This window comes from Orbicella faveolata, unplaced genomic scaffold (assembly GCF_042242905.1).
Source record: "Orbicella faveolata isolate gen_17 unplaced genomic scaffold, um_ofav_v1 contig_2, whole genome shotgun sequence".
Lineage (NCBI taxonomy): Eukaryota > Metazoa > Cnidaria > Anthozoa > Scleractinia > Merulinidae > Orbicella > Orbicella faveolata.
The window spans coordinates 3,251,423-3,270,324 of record NW_028301547.1 but is presented as its reverse complement, the minus strand read 5'-3'; the positions used below and the strand labels follow the sequence as shown (position 1 = coordinate 3,270,324).

The following is an 18,902-nucleotide window of genomic DNA, read 5'->3' as shown; positions in this document are numbered from 1 at the left end:
CTTCCGCGGAGCTGCGCTCGATAAAAATTGTTATTAGCAGACGTGTTTTGCTCGCATTTTCTGTTCACTTGTTGATGTGATTAGGAAGGTTAAGTTTCATACGAAAAAAGCTTTTTTGTAAGGAAATGAAATCGTTGAATATTCGAGAAAATGTCACTACGCGACAGTCTGCTTTTTGGTCCTTTACAATTGATCATGTGACGCTATCACTCAGATCAGAATTAGCAAACAGTGAAAATTACAGATTTTTTTTACAGGGATGAGAAAAGAAGGAATAAAAATGCATGTTGTTCCCTTCTATCTCACGCGACGTTAAAATTTACACTATAAGCTTCTTATGTATCTTCCATAACAAAAATACCGATTATCATTACTTGTACCCGAAGAACTCGTTATTTGTTCCGCTGTAAAGAACTGTATAAAACGGCGGTATTCTATATTGCGCGGGATTTCAACAGAAAGTTGGATTTTCCACTTATAAATGTCACTCTATGACATTTTATTTTGTAACACTGCTCCGGCTGAACCTTAGCAAAATACAAAGAGAAGCTAGGTTTCAAAAACAACGAACACCCTTTCTCCTATCCCCACCCCCTCCCCGAGAACGGTTCCTAGAAATGCCCCTCGTCCCCTGGGGTATTCACTGGCGTTCAAATCCAAGATGGCGACTATGAAGACTGATGCACGAACTTTCTAGAGACAGTAGATGGTTTTATTATTAGCTAAGGTGTTAACGACGTTAAAATATCATTTCAAAAGGTAAACTATACTACTTTGGTATACTAGTTTGAATAATTCACCTGAGTAAGGTTTCGTAATTGAATAAATCAGTTTAAGATGTCTAGCCTTAGGCGGATGGAAAGGAAATATTTTGTCAGATTAAATCATATAAAAAAAAAAAAATGTCTAAGAAACCAGTTTTTGTGAGATTAAATTTTGTCAACAAATAGTTCGCCAAGAAAACATTTCAACAACGAAAACTCTAAACTCTCGCAAAAATGAGTTTCGCTACCACTCAAAATCAAACTCGATGGACCGAATTAGTAATTAGCTAGGCTTTTACTAGCTTCCAATTCCAGAGTAGTCATAGGGAAAATTCACTAAAATAACTATGAAACTTGATAGGCTAATTTCACTTTTTCAAATATCGTATAAAATTTGCATATACCCGTAAGCTAAGAACGAGTTCTATTATTAACGTCAGTTGAAAGATTAAACGGTAATAGGAAAAAATAACACCTACATCGTGTAAGCAACTGATGAACGACCCGGCATAACAACTGAATTGTAAAGGGAACGCTTTTATGAAAGTTACTTTTCCTTCAATTCTGTGTGGGCAGTAGTAATTAATTATTCGGTTTTGAAAAGCCAGGCAGGGTTTGTTTGCGAACCAAATCACCAATGTCGCTACAAACAGACAGTTTCTTTCATTAAATTCAGTTGAAACCCCTTCAAGTTGACTCATTACATAGATCATAAAGGTAATTCTACGGAGCTCACAAGTTTTCGGATAATTACTCAATAGAAACTTCAGTTTTCATTTGGATATTTATTGACTATTGCATCGTCATTGATATTCAGTTTTGACGGGGTTTTGACTAGGCCATGTATAATTATCTGTTGTTATGTCTTACCTGAAATTACCGACTGATGAACGAGAGATAACACGACACTCGTGATAACCCACGGTAACAGTCATTTTGCATTCTGTTTGATTTGCTCACTCCAGCAGTTCAAATTCTCATTTTAACTGTCAAAGACATAATCTTCTTAAGAGACTACACCACTGAGTTATAAAGACAAAAAATAAGAAAATGATACTCTCAGCTACAGTTTTTTTTTTTTTTCGGTTAAAGAAGAACTAAGCCTTATTTGATTTTTGGTAGCGTTTTGTGATAACTTAACCGGTCTTTGACTAATATAGACAACGACCTTGCATGAAGGCTCCTCTTCGTCATATTCTGAGTCTTGCATGTTCAAAGTTTGAGAAAAGCCCGGAAACTCTTCTTTATTCCTCTTATTGTTATTGTGATCTTCAACTTAACAACACCACTTCGAGATAACACTTCGAGCAGTTTTTCTAAACTGAGCTCTGTAAACCGTGTAAATAAAAGGGTTAAAACAAGATTGTATAAATAAGAAAAGAAAACAGATTCGGAAGAACAGTGGACTCGATAAGACAGAGTCCGGAGAATCGAACACATAGCTAAAATTATGCACAGCTTTGGGCAGCCAAGATATTACAAATGTTAAAACGACTAAAACACAAGACGTAGTCCCCTTTATCAGTCTGGAAATTTCCTTCAGATCTCGCGTTAGTTCGCTCGGGCATGACGTAACGTCAGTCTTGCGAGTGGCTTTTTTATGCTGGTGGATTTTGCGGATTATCTGAATGTTTACCGCCAAAATTACGGTCTGGAAGAGAATAACGGGCACGATCACTACGGCCACATCGTACAACTTGACTGTAAGATGCCGGCGTTCTTCGCCCTGCGCCGAATGGTGCCAGAAGTTCCGTGTGACGGCTACCACAACAGGTATCAGCCACACGAACGTTAAGATAGCTCCAACTCTGAGCCTGGTCATCTTCACTCCATACTGTAGCGGCCGCAGAATGGCGAGGTATCGATCATAGGATATAGCGCACGTGTTTAACATCGTAGCGGTCAAAGCAAAGTCTCTGGCCTTCCTCAAAAGCCAGCAATACGGAGTTAAAACGTGTGAGCAGTCTCGAAAACAGTGCACGGTGTAAAATGGCACGATAAGCAACGCCATCAGCATGTCAGAAACTGACAGGCTCAACAGGAAAATATTCATAAAGTTGCGACGTAGTTTCTTGGAGGCTAGAAAGACCAAACACACGAAGGAGTTTCCGAAGAACATTACGACGCCAACAAGTGCATAGGAAATCAAAAAAGTCATCTCTTGCACCCTGTTGCAGGTATAAGCTTCGTCATCTGTGAATGAAGCATTATCGCATTGGTTATGGGCCGCCATGTTGTCAGTCATTGCACCAATTCTCGCCAAATTTAGAAGACGTTAACTGAAGCAGACAGTTCAGGATTATAGCGTTCAGAGGGCGACCTTTGCGGTAAACATTAAAACAAAGAAACTTTTACTGCCCCACTGACAATCTAATCGATGTGCTGTGATCCGTTGAACAAGAGATGGCTACATTTCGAGCTCAAGAGAGTCATACAAAACCACGGAGATGTGTGCTTATTGAAAAATATCCGGCTAGAAAATGTTTGTTATACTTTCCTTTCTTTGACGCAGACTGGTTATTTTTCTACCATCAAAAGATGACTGGCTAAGCCCATAGTATTACAAACACCTGTCACTATTGTTTGATCACTCAGACGAGGGTGGTGTCTAAATATAGATCTACATTATAGGGAAGTTTAATTACGAGAAGCGTCGATAGCGCTCGTCTCGAATAATATAAACAATATAATCAGATTCAAATGCCTTGTGTTTCTTCCTCCAACCCTCTCTCTCAATTAAACGCCGTTAGGAGCCAACTGTGTATTTCGCTTTAAGCCGTTGAAAAATGTATCCTATATACCGTTAATTCGTTATTTCACGTGATTCAAACAGATATTCAAACGCTTCTAATCATTTTAAGGCGCATTACAGGTCAAAGACGATTACTGCTCACCATAAAATACTGTTTTTTTAACAGTTTTCAGTTCTCGCATTTATTTTGTTGATGGACTTGGATGTCTATTTGACAAATACATTTCTTCTTACACAAGGTTAATTTTGCATGATAGAGTGCGTGTAGAATAAAGCAAATAGTAAGAGGAACAGAGCAGAGAGAGATAAACGAAAGTGGTAGTTAAAAGCTGCTGAAGTGTCTTCGATTCTTTGATCACCTCTTACTGTGTCTCCGCCGAGAAATTATATATTCCTACAATATTTGAACTCAATATATGTAAAAGGAAAGCGATCGATGAGGCGAAACGGACCAGCTGCAAATAAGTTCTCTTGCACGAGACCGGAAGTAATAAATGATGCTATCTTAAATGGTAATAACACGCCAAGATACGAGAGCCGCAATTTTTCATTTCGATTTTCGATTTTAGTTTCAATTTCAGTCTTAGGCCGAAACACAAAAATACTGATGAACAACAAAGCGAAGTTAAAAGTACTTGATAAAAAATGGTGAAAGTTAGGTACCGTACACAGTTATTGGAATAAATAAACAAAAAACAGCAATGGGTTGTTAATTAAACTAGAGAAACAAGCATTGAAGGAATACAATACAGAGCGCCTAACAGCTTCCTGCTGGACTGCCTCATTTCCGTTAAGAAAAACTGATCAAAGTAGAGAAAAAAATGTAACCTCAATTACACGAGGGAGGAAACTCAAAAGCAATATCAATAACGTTTGATTTTGGCAAACATTATAACAAGGTTTGGTTCCAAATTTATTTCAACGAAAAATTTGCTGTTGTATTTTGCGCGCGCGCCAGAGGTGAGAGCCCGCGATAAAAAAAACTTTCGTATTCTCGGCAAAATCCCTCGGCATGTGGTGTGCATCAGGAAACATACAACTAAAACGCCGATATTTTCACTGTTTTATAAACTTCAGGCGGCAAATGTGCTTGTGACGTACAGCAAGGGTGAGCAAATAATCTCAAGTTTTGTCCAGAGCATCAAGTTGCCGGATGAACCATATATAGCAACAACTTTACTCCCTAACCTCTAAATTACGATGCAAACAAACTTCAGCCGGCAAATTTGTTTGTGACTCACAGCGAGGGTGGGCAATATCTCATTTTCTTCTCCCGGTCATCGATGACCTATAAAAACAACTTTAATCTCTAACCTTCAAATTAGGATCCAAACATGCAGTATTTTCACTGTTATATAACCTTCACGCGGCAAATTTGTTTGTGACGCACAGCGAGGGTGGGCAAATATCTCAATTTTTTTCCTTCTCCCGATCATTGATGAACTATACAGACAACTTTAAACCCTAACCTTCAAATTTTTTCTCAAAATAGACAATGACGTACGGACCCGTTCGTTTTTCCGGCTCCTAAGCTCTAAGCAATTTTAACTGAAGCGTAAAATTGATTCGATAGCTCTTGTATAGGATAACTGATTTTTTTCACGAAAAACGGAGGAAAAACAGTCAGTGTATCTTCACATATAGGTACAAAATCTTTTATTTTGATTGATCTGGCAACATGTGACATGCATGTTCCATTTATTGAAGAAACATCTTAAGGTGGCTCGATGGGATTTTTGAGTAACGATACCGTTCAACTTTGAGCGACAAGAGCACCAGCATAATCAAACCAACAGAAAATCGAAAGTTACTGCTGTACTAGAGAAAGATGGAAGTTTCGAATGGGGTACATTTCACCCAGGATCTGCGTTACCATAGCAACGAAATAACGTCATACCCCGTTTTACATAAGACCGAATAACTTCCATCAGGGATTATTTTGGAAATACGACGTCGGGATCTCGGACTTGACATAGTTGTCTTGACGATGGCAAGATTTTTAAAAAAATCTATAACCGGAGCGTTTTCGAGAAAATTAAGAGTGAAGTTTCAAGGTCTCAAAATACAAAAAACGAAGCTGTTTCAATGTTATTGCAAACTATGTCCACAAGACTTGACTAAATGGTATTCTGGTCTTAAATGAATCTTATGACATCTAATTACCTCTGGTGAAAATCCCAGAGAAATCGCTCAGTTTGACTTTCAGAAACGGTGGCTTGAATATCAACTGGTGTGGGGTGTTATTTTGCTTTTTATCACAAATTGCCCCTAAAATTATTGAATTGGGCGGGAATTAAAAAGAACACTCGATGAATTTTTTTAAATACTTGGCCCTCAATGAGATTAATCCGTATTCAACGTAAACCCGGAGTTTCAAATTTATTGAAGCATTTTAAGACCGCTTATTTTCAGCGTCAACTCAGTAAAATATTGCACTGATTTTCATCCATGTTGCTTGTTGTCTTCATTATAATTTTCTTTTCTCTCGAATCACCATGCTATTGTACATTAATTTTCTTTAAATTGGGACGCCCTTTCAATAGGTTAATTATATGTCGTGGCAAATTTGTGTGCATGCGACGGCCTTCACCTACTGTCAGTAAATACAGAGATTGTGCTGGATTTTAATGGCCACTTAAGAGGCGTTTAATTGACAAAAATCACTAACAAGTTGTGAGTACAAAAGCACACTGTTATGACGAAATTATAAATAACTATAACATTTCAACTCAGTAAAAATTAGGTGGGGGCAGGGGGTGGGGGCAAATTACGACCTCACAAAAATAAAAACAAGATTAGAAAACAACCGAGGAGGCGTTGTGGGGGGCGGCGGGACAAAATGAGAAGCGATAGACTTTCAATTTCGCTGGGATGTGCTCGCTGAGCTTGATCGAAGAAAAAGGGAAAGAACTTACGTGTCGTAGCCATTACATAGCTGATGATTCTCCACGTGACAGATAAAAGGGCGTCTAATAAACCGCAGTGGCTACCCAGAAAAATGCTTATCACAATGCCGCTCCCTAGCTGTTATCTACTGATAAGCTTGTCTTTGGTCCCAACATAAATAACATTTTCTTTTTTCAAATCTAAACACATACCAGGCATTTTAAACCGAGAATGTGATTTACTGTCTCACTTACAGGTAGACAAATTCAAGCTTCTTGCGCCACAGGCAGACGTTCAACCCACCCCGGTTCATAGCAGCCTACTACCGCAGAATTGGAAGCTAACTTAAAACGCTTTATGCACTCTGCTACATCACCGGGGTCACGCAAAACGTATGAACAAACATGGAATCATTTCTGAAATTTTTCCACCAGATACTGTGGCACAGTTTTCCCACAGCTTCCACAGAGTGTCAGTGATATAGTACTTTTTGTGGCCAAAAAATTGGCACCTTCTACCATTTCGACTTACATTTTCGCCTTGAGCTATGTCCATAAAATTGGATCTTTCTCTGATCCCACCAATGCATTTGTTGTACAAAAGATCACGACTGCTCAAAGCAGGCTCTGCTCAAAACCGGACAAACGGTTGCCTGTCACTCGCTCTCAGTATTACATAAATTGGTGCTGGCTTTAAGTCACACCATCACGCCCGCCTATCAGGTTTTATTGTTCCAAACAATGTTTCTCGTGGCTTTTATGGAGTTTTTCGAGTGGGTGAACTCACGATCAAAACCCCATGAGCGACCACAAAGGAAAGGGAGGTCGGGCCGGACTGGTACGAGTTCCTTTGTTTTGGAAGTCCCATTGTTAGCCTACGTGTAGCCGCAGGATCCGGTCACATGGTACGGAATAAATTATGCTGGGACGCAAGTTACACAATGGGATAGCCTACGTGCAGCCGTACCCACCCCCCGAGGAAAAACGCCTATTCTGTCCTGTTGAATTTTTACTACGCTGGTGCCGGATGAGAGGATCCAATTCTGGTGCACTTTTTTGGCTCAGCCGTCAAAACGGAGGTCTTAACGCGGCAGCTCAAAGGAGCCCTTGCTTTTTGTGATTTACACTGTTCCAGTTAGAAATCGCACTCTTTTCGTATTGGTGCAGCTAGTCTACCAGCGGAAAACGGCATGTCTGACGCGCAGATTCGGGGTCTTGGTCGTTGGAAATCCGATGCACTTTTAAGTTATACATACGATCGCCAACTGCGTGGGCAAATTAGGTTCGTTTTCGGTTATTGCAGCCATGGGCTGATACCCGTTTATAACGACCAAATAGTCAGTTCTCGACAGGCATGGGCTGGAGAACTGCCTGGTGTTCACAAAGAAATTTTTCTTAAGGTCTATATCATTCAGAGTTATCGGCTCTCGGCAGGCTTGGGCTGAAGAGACGATTTTATTTGTGTTCTTATTATACAGACCGGAAACACGTCAGAGATTGGCCTGGTGTTTCTGATGTATTGCCTGACGTACTTTTTGTCCTTCTTGGGCTCTTTTCGTAGGTTAGGTTTTTACGTTTTACTCAATGCCTGTAGGAGTAATCGGCTCTCGGCAGGCAAGGGCTGGAAAGCCGATTACCGTTATTCTTATATCAGAATGGAAACACATCGGAGGTTGGCATGGCTTATTTTTAATTCTTGAACTCGCCATTTGTTTTTGTGCTTGGTGTGCGTGCTCGGCCTTGGTGGGGTTTGCCACAGAATGTGGCTGTTGGCGTAATTTGCCTCCACCCAATTTTTCTTGAGTTGAAATGCCATAGTGATTTATAATTTCGTTATAACAGTGTGCTATTGTAATCACAACTTGTTAATGATTGCCAATTAAACGCCACTTAAGTGGCCATTAAAATCCAGAACGATCTCTGTATTTACTGATAGTAAGTGAAGGCCGTCGCATGCACACAACATTGCTACGACGCATAATTAACCTGTAGAAAGGGCGTCCTAATGTAAAGGCCAACATTATGTAATGAAGGAACATAATGGGATATTTGAGACAATTTAGCACGAGTCTGCGAACTAACTGAGACCATGACTTCTGGTTCACGGGAGGCCTGTTTGTTTATAATAACGACCACAGCGTGATTGTCCGAAAAGAAAACAATGCAATGATTACACATAATGGCGCCCCAAATCTCATTTGCCAAAACAACGGGAAAAAGCTCTAGTATGGTTATATTCAGAGATTTCCAAATATCCGACCAATGTCCGAAAAACCAACGTTTGCCTAAGACTGCGACGTAGCCTAGAGAGCTCGCCGAGTCTGTATAAAGTTAAATGTTACCAGATGTGAGCCACTTCGCAGATAAGAAAAACAATTTCCCGTTAGTTGAGGTCGTTGAGCCATAACAAAATGTCCTCCTTCACTGTCTCGTGAGACGAATGTGATGATAAGGCTTACGCACACCTTTAGTCAGATCAATCATTCTAATTTTCTTTTGTCTCGAATCACCATGCTATTGTACCTTAATTTTCTGTATATCATGAATTCATAAAACGCGCGATTTTTTTTTCAATTTCTTTTTAATGCTTTTATTGTCTTACAAACATCACTTACACCTAAACACGCAGTGTGACCAAGGGCATAGGTCTTAAGTCATTCAATCAACAACAACCATGACAAGAAAATAAAACAAAGCGAAGCAAAATAGAAATTGATAAAACTGACTCCAATAATAAAGTGTATTATCGTTTGTCTCACGATGTAGTCACTTGAGATGTAGATCGCGACGTTTCGACTACTTACTGCTAGTCTTCTTCAGGCGGTAAGGTCGACTGATTGCACGGTATCATTTATATCACAAAGGTCGGCTGTGATTGGTGCATTTCGATCCTCCTATTGTTCCATTGTTCCGGCGAGTAGCTGTTCCCTCAGTGGTCCGCTGTTGTACCGTTCTCCTGTTGTTGTGTTTCCTGATCGTGGGTATCCATGCTTCAGGAATTTCAATTCCACTGTCCCTGTTGATGTTGTTAGGGTGAAGTCTTATGTGAATAGCTTCCTTGACCCTACGTGTGTACCAGTGAGGATCTCGATCAATAAACTTGACCTCATTCCAGATAGGATAGTGGCCGGTCTCGTGGGTGTGTTCAGAAACGGCGGAGGGCTGGGTACGGGCGAGTCGTATATCCCTGTCGTGTTCTTTGATCCTCTCCTGCATAGATCTCCCTGTTTCCCCGATGTAGACTTTGCCGCACTCACAGGAAATCCTGTAGACAACACCATCTTGTTTAGCCGGGTTGACGGTGTCCTTTGGTCGCACTAAGTGTGACCGAAGTGTCGTGTCGGACTTAAAGACGGTGCGAATGCCTTGTTGTTCTAGACAGCGGCGGAGAGACTCCGAAACTCCTTGGACATAAGGTAAAACGGCGGTGGATTTAAATTCCGCGACAGGCTCTCTTCTTGGGGTTGTTCGTGCCTTTGTGATCTTCTGTACAAAAAAGGAGGGATATCCGTTAGAAACAAGTGCAGATGACAGATGTTTCTTCTCTCCAGCGATTACTGATGGTTTGGTGACGAGACGTTTAGCCCGGTCGTACAGACACTTCACAATACCGCGCTTTACTGACTTAGGGTGGTGTGAATCATACGCTAGGTAGTGATCAGTATGTGTTTGTTTCCTGTAGACACTGGTGGTAAGGCGGCCATCAGGTTCTCTGTAAACTGACGTGTCGAGAAAGGCGATCTTGTTGTTGTTCTCGATCTCCATGGTGAAACGGATTGATGTTTGTTGACTGTTCAGGTGTTGCAGGAAGACGTCAACTCTTTCCCGATCCAGGATGGTGAAAGTATCATCTACGTAGCGTTTCCAGATCTTAGGCTTGCAAGGTGCGGACTCTATTGCTTGTTCTTCAAATATCTCCATGTAGAGACTAACAATAACCGCGGATACAGAGCTCCCCAAGGCTGTGCCGTCTCGTTGTTCGTAAATCGATCCGTTGTACTGGAAGTACGTAGATCTTAATACGAAATTCAAGAGGTCCGCGATTTGAACTGGTGTAAGTGTCGTGCGGTCAGCCAGGCCTGCGTTGTTCTCCATTTTTTGTAGCGCGGCTTGTACGGCGCCCTCGATCGGTACGTTGGTGAACAGTGACTCTACGTCGAAAGACACCATGATCTCGTGGTCCTGGATCTCTTCACTGGCGATGGTGGAGGCGAAGTCAGTTGAGTTCTTCACTGTGAAGTTCGAGTTACCTGCAAGAGGAGATAATACGTTAGCCAAGAAAGCAGACAGGTCGTATGCACCAATCACAGCCGACCTTTGTGATATAAATGATACCGTGCAATCAGTCGACCTTATCGCCTGAAGAAGACTAGCAGTAAGCATCGAAACGTCGCGATCTACATCTCAAGTGACTACATCGTGAGACAAACGATAATACACTTTATTATTGCATCTACCACGATGAATAACAACAACCTTTTCCTCGACAAAACTGACTCCGTTTGCCTTATCTGTGTTGCACAATAAGACGCCAGTTATTCTCAAGGATCGAAACTTTCTTTAGACTGCAATGATAAGAAAACAAAGTGGCTATGAGCCACTCAACTTGGAAAATGGATCGCCTGTAAACAGTGACAATTTTGATGCCACTGACTTGAGGTTTTAATCCGTAGGTTAAGTTAAAGTTAACGCCCACTAGCATTGTTACGAAATAGTGCAAAACGCAACGGTAAGAGAATACACGAGGAGATGAAACACTGTTGAAAACATTCATGAAGTTATCGGTCCGAGCGACCGACTTATCCTTGTCCGAAAGACCGAGACAATTATAAAGAAAGTACCGCTTCTTGTCCGATCACCAAAGCAAGTAATAATTCTCATTTTCATTCCTCTCATTTCATTTTTTTCGTTCTCTATTTTCCAAGCCAGTTTCAGTGATTTTTTTCTCTCCTTGTTACCTCTTCTCATCTTAGAAATTTAAAAAAAAATGCGTTCAGCTTAGAGTCACTATACTACAGTCACTATACTAGAGTCACTATACTACCTTTCCAACGCGATATTAAAGACTGCAGAACTCCCAGCCTTGCGTAATGTCGTTTCTTCTATTTATCAACTATTTGTTCCTCATTTCGCCGTGCCCGTATTTATTTACAATATCGTATATATAAACAGCGGAACACGTCGTTCGAATTCTCCTCAATTCTCTTGACTGTTGATCGTCTAAAACATTTAATCACGGCTTGAATCATTGGAATATTCATACAGCTCGTCAATTTTGTGACTTTCAATGTCTCTTTTTTGGGGGGCAATCGAGTATGGTTAAACCTGTATGAGCGGGCACCTTCGGGAAATGAGCTATTTATATAATTACAGGTAGCTTCTATTTATAAAAACGTACGTGCGAAAATCTATTCAATGTAGAGCATTTCTGCGGTAAGATAATGAGTACTTGCGTCAGAAATTCAAAGAAGAACTAACTTGACATGGTGCAAGCGACTGTAAAACGGCCTTAAACGGCGGATGTTTGAAACCCGGGGGGCAACTCGCGGCAACCTTTATTGAACAGTGGCTAGTAATCGAACCTATTTCGTTTTAAGGTCTAATGAAGCTCGAGCAACTCTTATACTAGTCTCCTTTACAAGATAAATTCAAATTTTCCCGACGAGAGTCCCTGACCTTTTTATATGGGAGTTTCCCCCCCCCCGGGGTTTCAAATGTCTAAGAGGACGTGAAGGAGTGGAGGGGTGGAGGGATGGAGGGGTGGAGGGGTGGAGGGGTGGAGGGGTGGAGGGGTGGAGGGGTGGAGGGGTGGAGGGGTGGACGAGTGAAGGAGTGAAGGAGTGAAGGAGTAACAGTAATAGTAATTTATTTATACTAATATTTAAAGTTATATACATATATATATATATATATATATATATATATATATATATATATATATATATAATTAATACTAATAAACTACCAATAAACAGTCCATGCTAAATACTAATTAATAAAAATTGAAGTAGTAAATCCTAATTTAAATATTAAACTAATCCTGTTTTCCATGAATGCCGTGTCTAACTTTGCTTTTAAATTGATTAAAGGATTTTATCATCCTGGGATTGCAGGGTAGGCTGTTCCAAAGAGTTGCACCACTGTAACTAAAGCTATTTTTCATATAGTTAGTTCGTGGATGAGGTACAACCAGTTTGTTTTCGGAATCCCCTTAAAGAATAGCGCATTCCACTACGTGAAGGAGTTACTTTTGTGAATTGAGAATCTCTTTTCTTTTTTGAAACATTAAATGGATATATTTACCTATTATTTTAGATGTAACCGTGTTTTCTGCTCTAAGTAAATACTTCGTCTTCTCGTTATCACTTAAACTGGGGTAATGGGTGTCAGCGTTTGAAATATGTGAGTGCAGCTCACGTCTTAATGTGGTATACCCCCGACAATACATCAAGAAATGCTGTTCCTGTTCTATGCAATTAATTTTCTTTGCATACGAAACATGCTCGCTCTTCTACTGGGATTAATGCTCCTCTATTTTCATATTTGCCAGTTTGTACTCGTAATGGATGACATCCTAATCTAAGCCTTGCATTGTCAGGCTAATTCTGTGTGCTGGCTTTGTAATTAATGTCAGGTAGTTTTCAAATTGATAATTATTTTTAACTTTCTTTTGTGTAAACTTCTCTCTTGAACTTGTTGATGATCTATTCTGGGTTTCAAGTCAGCTCTGTAAATATTGATTCTTGAGTGTTTTCTTTATAACTAATCGTGCATTCTTGATGTGTTGCTGGGTTGCTGGCTCTTTTATTTTACACTTTTTATTGATTGCTTCATTCTGTTGAATGTCAAAGAATGTTGTATGTTTTGTTGCATATTGAAATTCTTCTCGTGACAAAACGTTGTTAGTGGAATGCTTCAATCTTTGCCAGTAGCTGAAGATTGATGCTTTTATGTTGATGCTTAAAAGGTACCGCCCAAGCTCTGCTCTGCTCTGAAGGAGTGAAGGAGTGAAGGAATGAAAGAGTGGAGGAGTGAAAGAGTGAAGAAGTGATGGAGTGAAATTGCTTCACCACTACAACTTGGAAAATAATATATATTTTCCAAGTTAAAAACGAATCATAAAAGCCGACGTTTCCGTGTCATTACGACGCCATTGTCAAGGCAAGGAATGAAAATTCTGCGGTGTCAGAATTGGTATAAGGACAAAGCGAAGTAAAATTACACGAATACTTTAGCTCGTAAAGAGACTAATTGCACGAATACAATATTTGTATTTTTAGGGAACATTGCATTGTTTTGAATGCATCAGTGAATTCCAGTTCTCCCCTACCCCGAGCAATAATGGGGCATTTTCTCACACCGTCGATCCCGGGGGTCGGGCATTAACTTTCCACTAAATTACGCCAGGGCTTTCGACCATCTCTCTTTTTTCACCATATAGCGTTACAACCAAATCAGCCAAATCACTGGCAAATACGGTACATTAAGCATTGGGGGTCAAGGGGAAACAAGACTCAATGTTTCCCATGGGGCCAGTCGTTAAGTGTTTTGTTATACTTCCCAACGCAAAAATTATGTTCCGGCCGGCACACAAATTTGCCGTGGTTTCAAGGTGCGCGACCTGATCACGAACGAGTCGAAAGTTTAAGTTGTTGTTTCCCTAGGGAGTAAGTGACTTTTGTTCGTCCCAGGGAGTTAGTAAGTTTTGATCCATGACACGTGACACGTTCTCCTCTAATTTGAGCGGGAAGGTATAACAAATTTTATTAAATCGAGAGAGATAACATCTTTCCCTTTCTCGACACGTCAGTTACAAAAGATGCAGACGGTCTTCCCTCTACCACGGTGTACAGGAAACCAACACACACTAACCAATACCTAGCCTACCACCCACACCATCCTCAGTCAGTGAAGCGTGATATTGTGAAGTGCTTTTAGAGTCGTGCTGAACACCTCATAACGAAGCCTTCAGCTATCGCTGAATAAAAGAAACACTTGTCATATGTACTTGTTTCTAATGGATACCCTTCCTCGTTTGTACAGAAGCTCGCGAAAACAACAAGAACGACAGCTAACCAAGAACCCACGCAGGAATTTAAATCAACTGCGGTTTTACCCTATAGTAAAGGTGTATCAGAGGTTCTCCGCCGCTGCCTACAACAACAAGGCGTGCTCAGTCTTTAAATCTGACACAACTCTTAGGTCCTACTTAGTGTGACTTAAAGACACCCTTGAGCCAACAAAACAAGACGGTGCTATTTATAAGATTCCTTGCGAATGCGGTAAAGTGTACATCGGAGAAACAGGGAGAGCTATGCGAGAGAGGATAAAAGAACATGACAGAGACATACGGCTTGCTCGCACGCAAATCTCCGCAATTTTAGAGCACGCCAACGAGACGGGGTATCTACCCATTTGGCACAAAGTCAAGTTGACTGATCGCGACCCTCACTGGTACACACGAAGGGCCAAGGAAGCTATCCATGTAAGACTTCATCCAAATAACATCAATAGAGATACTGTAGAGGAATCGAAATTCCTGAAGCATGAATACCTACAATCAAAATAAAAGGCACTACAGCCGGTCAGTTACAATGCGGACCTTTGAGGCAACAGCGTCATAAAGTCGGAATAATAATGAGAATCGAAACGCACCAATAGCAGTGAACCAACGTGTTACAAATGGCGACATGCAACAATCGACCCCATCGCCTGATGAAGACTGGCAGTATAACAGTCGAAACGTCGCGATCAGCATCTCTAAGTGACTCCATCGTGAGACAAACGAGTAAAATTCATGTCTTATCTTACACAACGATGAATAATAGACATATCTTTAATGACATTTAACACTTTGTTTCTTAAAAAAATGCTAATTGCCCGGGGGTGGGGGACATGGGCGCAGCTACGACTGACTGACGCATAATCCTCCAGTAAAATTACTGAGTGATTGCACTATGTATAATTTTAGATAGTAAAAGTACTGATAACCGGTGACTGTATTGTTAAAGTGGCATGATATTAAGTAAAATTACTAGCTTTTAGTCGTATGATCGTTAGTTAATTGCTGACATTCAGTAATTTCCAAATTTAAGTCCCACGCATCCACGCTACGCAGGAGAAATTTGAACACGGCGTTTTCACTCTGAAAACGCCTGAAATATTTTCCGTCCACACTACGCCGGAGAAATTAAAAAACGTAGCAATCACCGGTCATTTTGGATTTGTGTTTGAGTAAACCTCCGACAGGGAAATCACATAATTATCGTGATGCCATCGGGTTTTTTTCTTTTTCTTTTTTTTTGAAAAGCTCCGTTTTCAAAATGTTTTCAGTCCACTCGAAAACGAAAAGCCGACATTTTCAAATTCCTCTGGTTTGAAGAGCATTTTCGAAAATCTCCGTTTTCGTCATGGATTAGTGTGGACAGTAGGCCTAACCGTGGAAATAATCCTGCGTTTTCAAATACTTTCGGCGTAGTGTGGACAGAAAACACTTGATGCGTTTTCAGAGTGAAACCTCCGTTTTCAAATTCCTTTGGAGTAGTGAGAACGGGGCCTTGCTTCATACTGCCAACATGGCAAAAGATCTTATTTACATTTCTTTACAAACGTTCTGAAATGTTCATTTTGTAATTGATTTCTAGTAGTTATTCAAACTTGTGTAAACATTCAGTGCAACGTTCTTTGTTTACTTAGCTGATGCAATGATTGCAAGATCGTGAGTATAAACATGCATAGCGGACTTAAAACTGTACCGTTCGATTTACGCCGAGAAGAAGAATAAACTGTGATGATCTCACATCCAACAAGCGCGAGTGGAATAATTGTTTTATTAAAAACTCCCCCGAAATGTAGAAAACTGAAAGCCCAAAAATTGCGCATAGGATTTCCATATTTGTAGAGCATGGTATTATTGTTCTATATACATACCATGATGGATAAGCCAATGAAAACTCTTGAACTGCATCATCCAATGATCTAGTTTTTAATAAAAAAAAAAAAAAAAAAAGCAATAAAGACCAACTTGGAACTGGAAATAGACTCGATAGGAGCCCAGGTACTTGTGTAATTTAACTTCGCTTTGTCCTTACACAAATTTTGGTGGACAATATCTGACACCGCAGAATTTTGCACTCATCTTGACAATGGCGTCACGATGACACCGCAACGTCGTTTCTAATCACCGGTTTTTGATTGTCACTGTATTTCCAAAGCTTTAATAATTATTCTTTAGATTATAAGAAAATGAAGCTAAAGAAAAGGCAGTAGAGCATTTTAATTACACGCAGCTGAGGAGGGTTAAGTTGGATTAATCTTTTGTTGCGCGTTCCTTGGGACATTGATCAAATCATCGCATTCTGTAAAGGCTGCATCAGTATTCCATTTTTCTGTGTCCAAACACCAAATTGCAAAAACAAGTCTATGTTTTAATACGTCCTTTTGCGATATATCACATTTTTTAAACCTCGTCTGTCAGAGAACAAAAAACTCCACATCCTAAAACAAATATCGACTTCGCATTAAATGCGGCTGTGTTTATTATATAGAATTTTCATTTACTCTGACTGATGAAGTACAAATTGCAAATCCTGCTTGAATTAAAATTTTGCGTGGGTGCGCGAGCATCGATTGGTTGAGTTTCACCGCCAAGAGCTCTCTATTTACCTTTAGCGATAGCAGTTGCGATAAGGACATCTGCATATGTACGAAAAAACGAATTCTTAATTGTGTTAGCGTTAATTTTCTGCCAAGCACCTTGAAATTTCTTTGAATTACGGGAAAAATGACTTAACCGTCAAAATTCTGGATAACCGCCGAGACATAAATTAAAGTTTGCCTTGACAACGTGACGTCAATTACAACTATAAGTTAGGTGTACATGTTGGATACACACGGAAATACGCTGAGGGTGTCCTTCGCGACCTGTTGTTACTTGTCAGTCCCTTTGAAGCCGTCGGCGTTAAATTCGACTCAGTTTTTGACAGAAACAGTTCTGTGGTCTGCCCAAGCACAATGAAAGTGCGTAGGTTTACAGCACTCGTTTGTATCGTTTTACTCGTGTTGGTTGCGGTGGATGCCAGAGGCCGCGGCGGAGGTGGCCGTTCCGGCGGATCCCGTTCCGGCGGTTCCAGATCAAGGTCTAGAAGCAACAGCGGTTCTTCTGGCAAACCTAAAATCACCAAGAACACGCCGATCAAAGCTACGACCGTCCGCTCGCCGGTTATCATCAGCCAAACTAGAGTGGGTTCGCGCTCGAGTACGTTCACAAAAGTTTTGGTCGGCTATTTGGTGTTAAGCTATACTCTAAACAATGCTCCGTTGTACAGACAAGGATATCCCATGTACCGTTCTTACGCTGCGGTCCCAGAAGACAGAGCCGTGAGGATAACATCCGAGGAGCAAAGATTACTGGACGATCAAGGAAACCTTTGTCTTGGGCAATCGTCGACGAAACAGACGCTGTTAGAAGGGATCGACGATAATTTGATTGATCTGAAAACAAAGGTGAAGTACAAAACCACTGGAAAAACGGAGGAATATCACGGAGTCGACAAAACAATCTCGCTGCAAGATATAAAGGATCAAAACTTCGAAATAACGACTACAGCTCGGTATAGTAAGCCGATAGTAGCAGGAACGACTTGTACACAAATTGAAAAGAAAGTCGAGGGAACTATGGTGCAATTATACGAGACCAACCCAGACAGCGCGAGCGCCGTTTTCATCAATATCAAGCTGCTAATCGCTTCTATTGCATTGCTTGGATTTCTTCACGGTTTTCAGTGAATATTTCGAAACGTAACAAGCGGAAAGGTATATTGTTACGTGCGTTTTTGCACTGTATACAGGTGCTATGCAAATCAGCTTGATTTCATTGCTTTTCCAAAAACACACTACGTAATCATTGCTATAATAGGAGTGACAACTCATTTAGTATAGGGATGTAAGAAATGCATTTCTGACTTTTTTGATAGTATAACCATATAAAATAATAACCATGCTGGTACATGGAATAAGGCTGAGAGATTTTCAATGTATTTTTAGCCGTAGATTCCCACTATGTAATAGACTTTAGTTATGTTATTAATTAAGGCTCAAGTCACGCACCATGACGTCATGATTCGTGGTCCGCTGCTTTCTGTGTAAAATTACGCATTATAAATAAACAAACGCAACCAATATTTTCCAATTTGTGGTGGTGTGATCTCTGTGCGGGAATTTTCGAACTTCACTTACGGAGTTTTGTTTCAGTTTGATCTTATCGCTCCGGAGATCGACTTTTTAGTCGAATTTGATTGATGGGAAAGGGCTCCTTCGCTCGTAACAAACTACAGTATGCAAGTAACTTGAATGTATTTTGTCGAAGAAAAGAATCGAAGAATGAAAAGTGGAGGGGGGGGGGGAGGGGAGACTCGGGTGCCACACAATGGACTAGGCACGAGTTAGACATTCGCGCTCAAATAAACAGCGCTCAACACTCAACGAGACTTTGAACATATC

The 18,902-nt window shown here is 40.5% G+C and overlaps 2 protein-coding genes and 1 pseudogene across 2 annotated transcripts; 2 read left to right on the top strand and 1 right to left on the bottom strand.

The window, feature by feature from the left end:
• Positions 1-1,529: 1,529 nt before the first annotated feature.
• Positions 1,530-3,343, bottom strand: LOC110058219 (neuromedin-U receptor 2-like). The gene has a single exon (XM_020764818.2). It carries the CDS (start codon positions 3,007-3,009, stop codon positions 2,041-2,043), a length of 969 nt encoding a protein of 322 aa, XP_020620477.1. The 5' UTR covers positions 3,010-3,343; the 3' UTR covers positions 1,530-2,040.
• A 4,144-nt stretch (positions 3,344-7,487) lies between these two features.
• Positions 7,488-14,978, top strand: LOC149111622 (uncharacterized; annotated as a pseudogene).
• Positions 14,979-17,129: 2,151 nt separating this feature from the next.
• On the top strand, positions 17,130-18,591 carry LOC110058393 (uncharacterized). The gene has a single exon (XM_020765044.2). It carries the CDS (start codon positions 17,415-17,417, stop codon positions 18,186-18,188), a length of 774 nt encoding a protein of 257 aa, XP_020620703.2. The 5' UTR covers positions 17,130-17,414; the 3' UTR covers positions 18,189-18,591.
• The last annotated feature ends 311 nt before the right edge of the window (positions 18,592-18,902 follow it).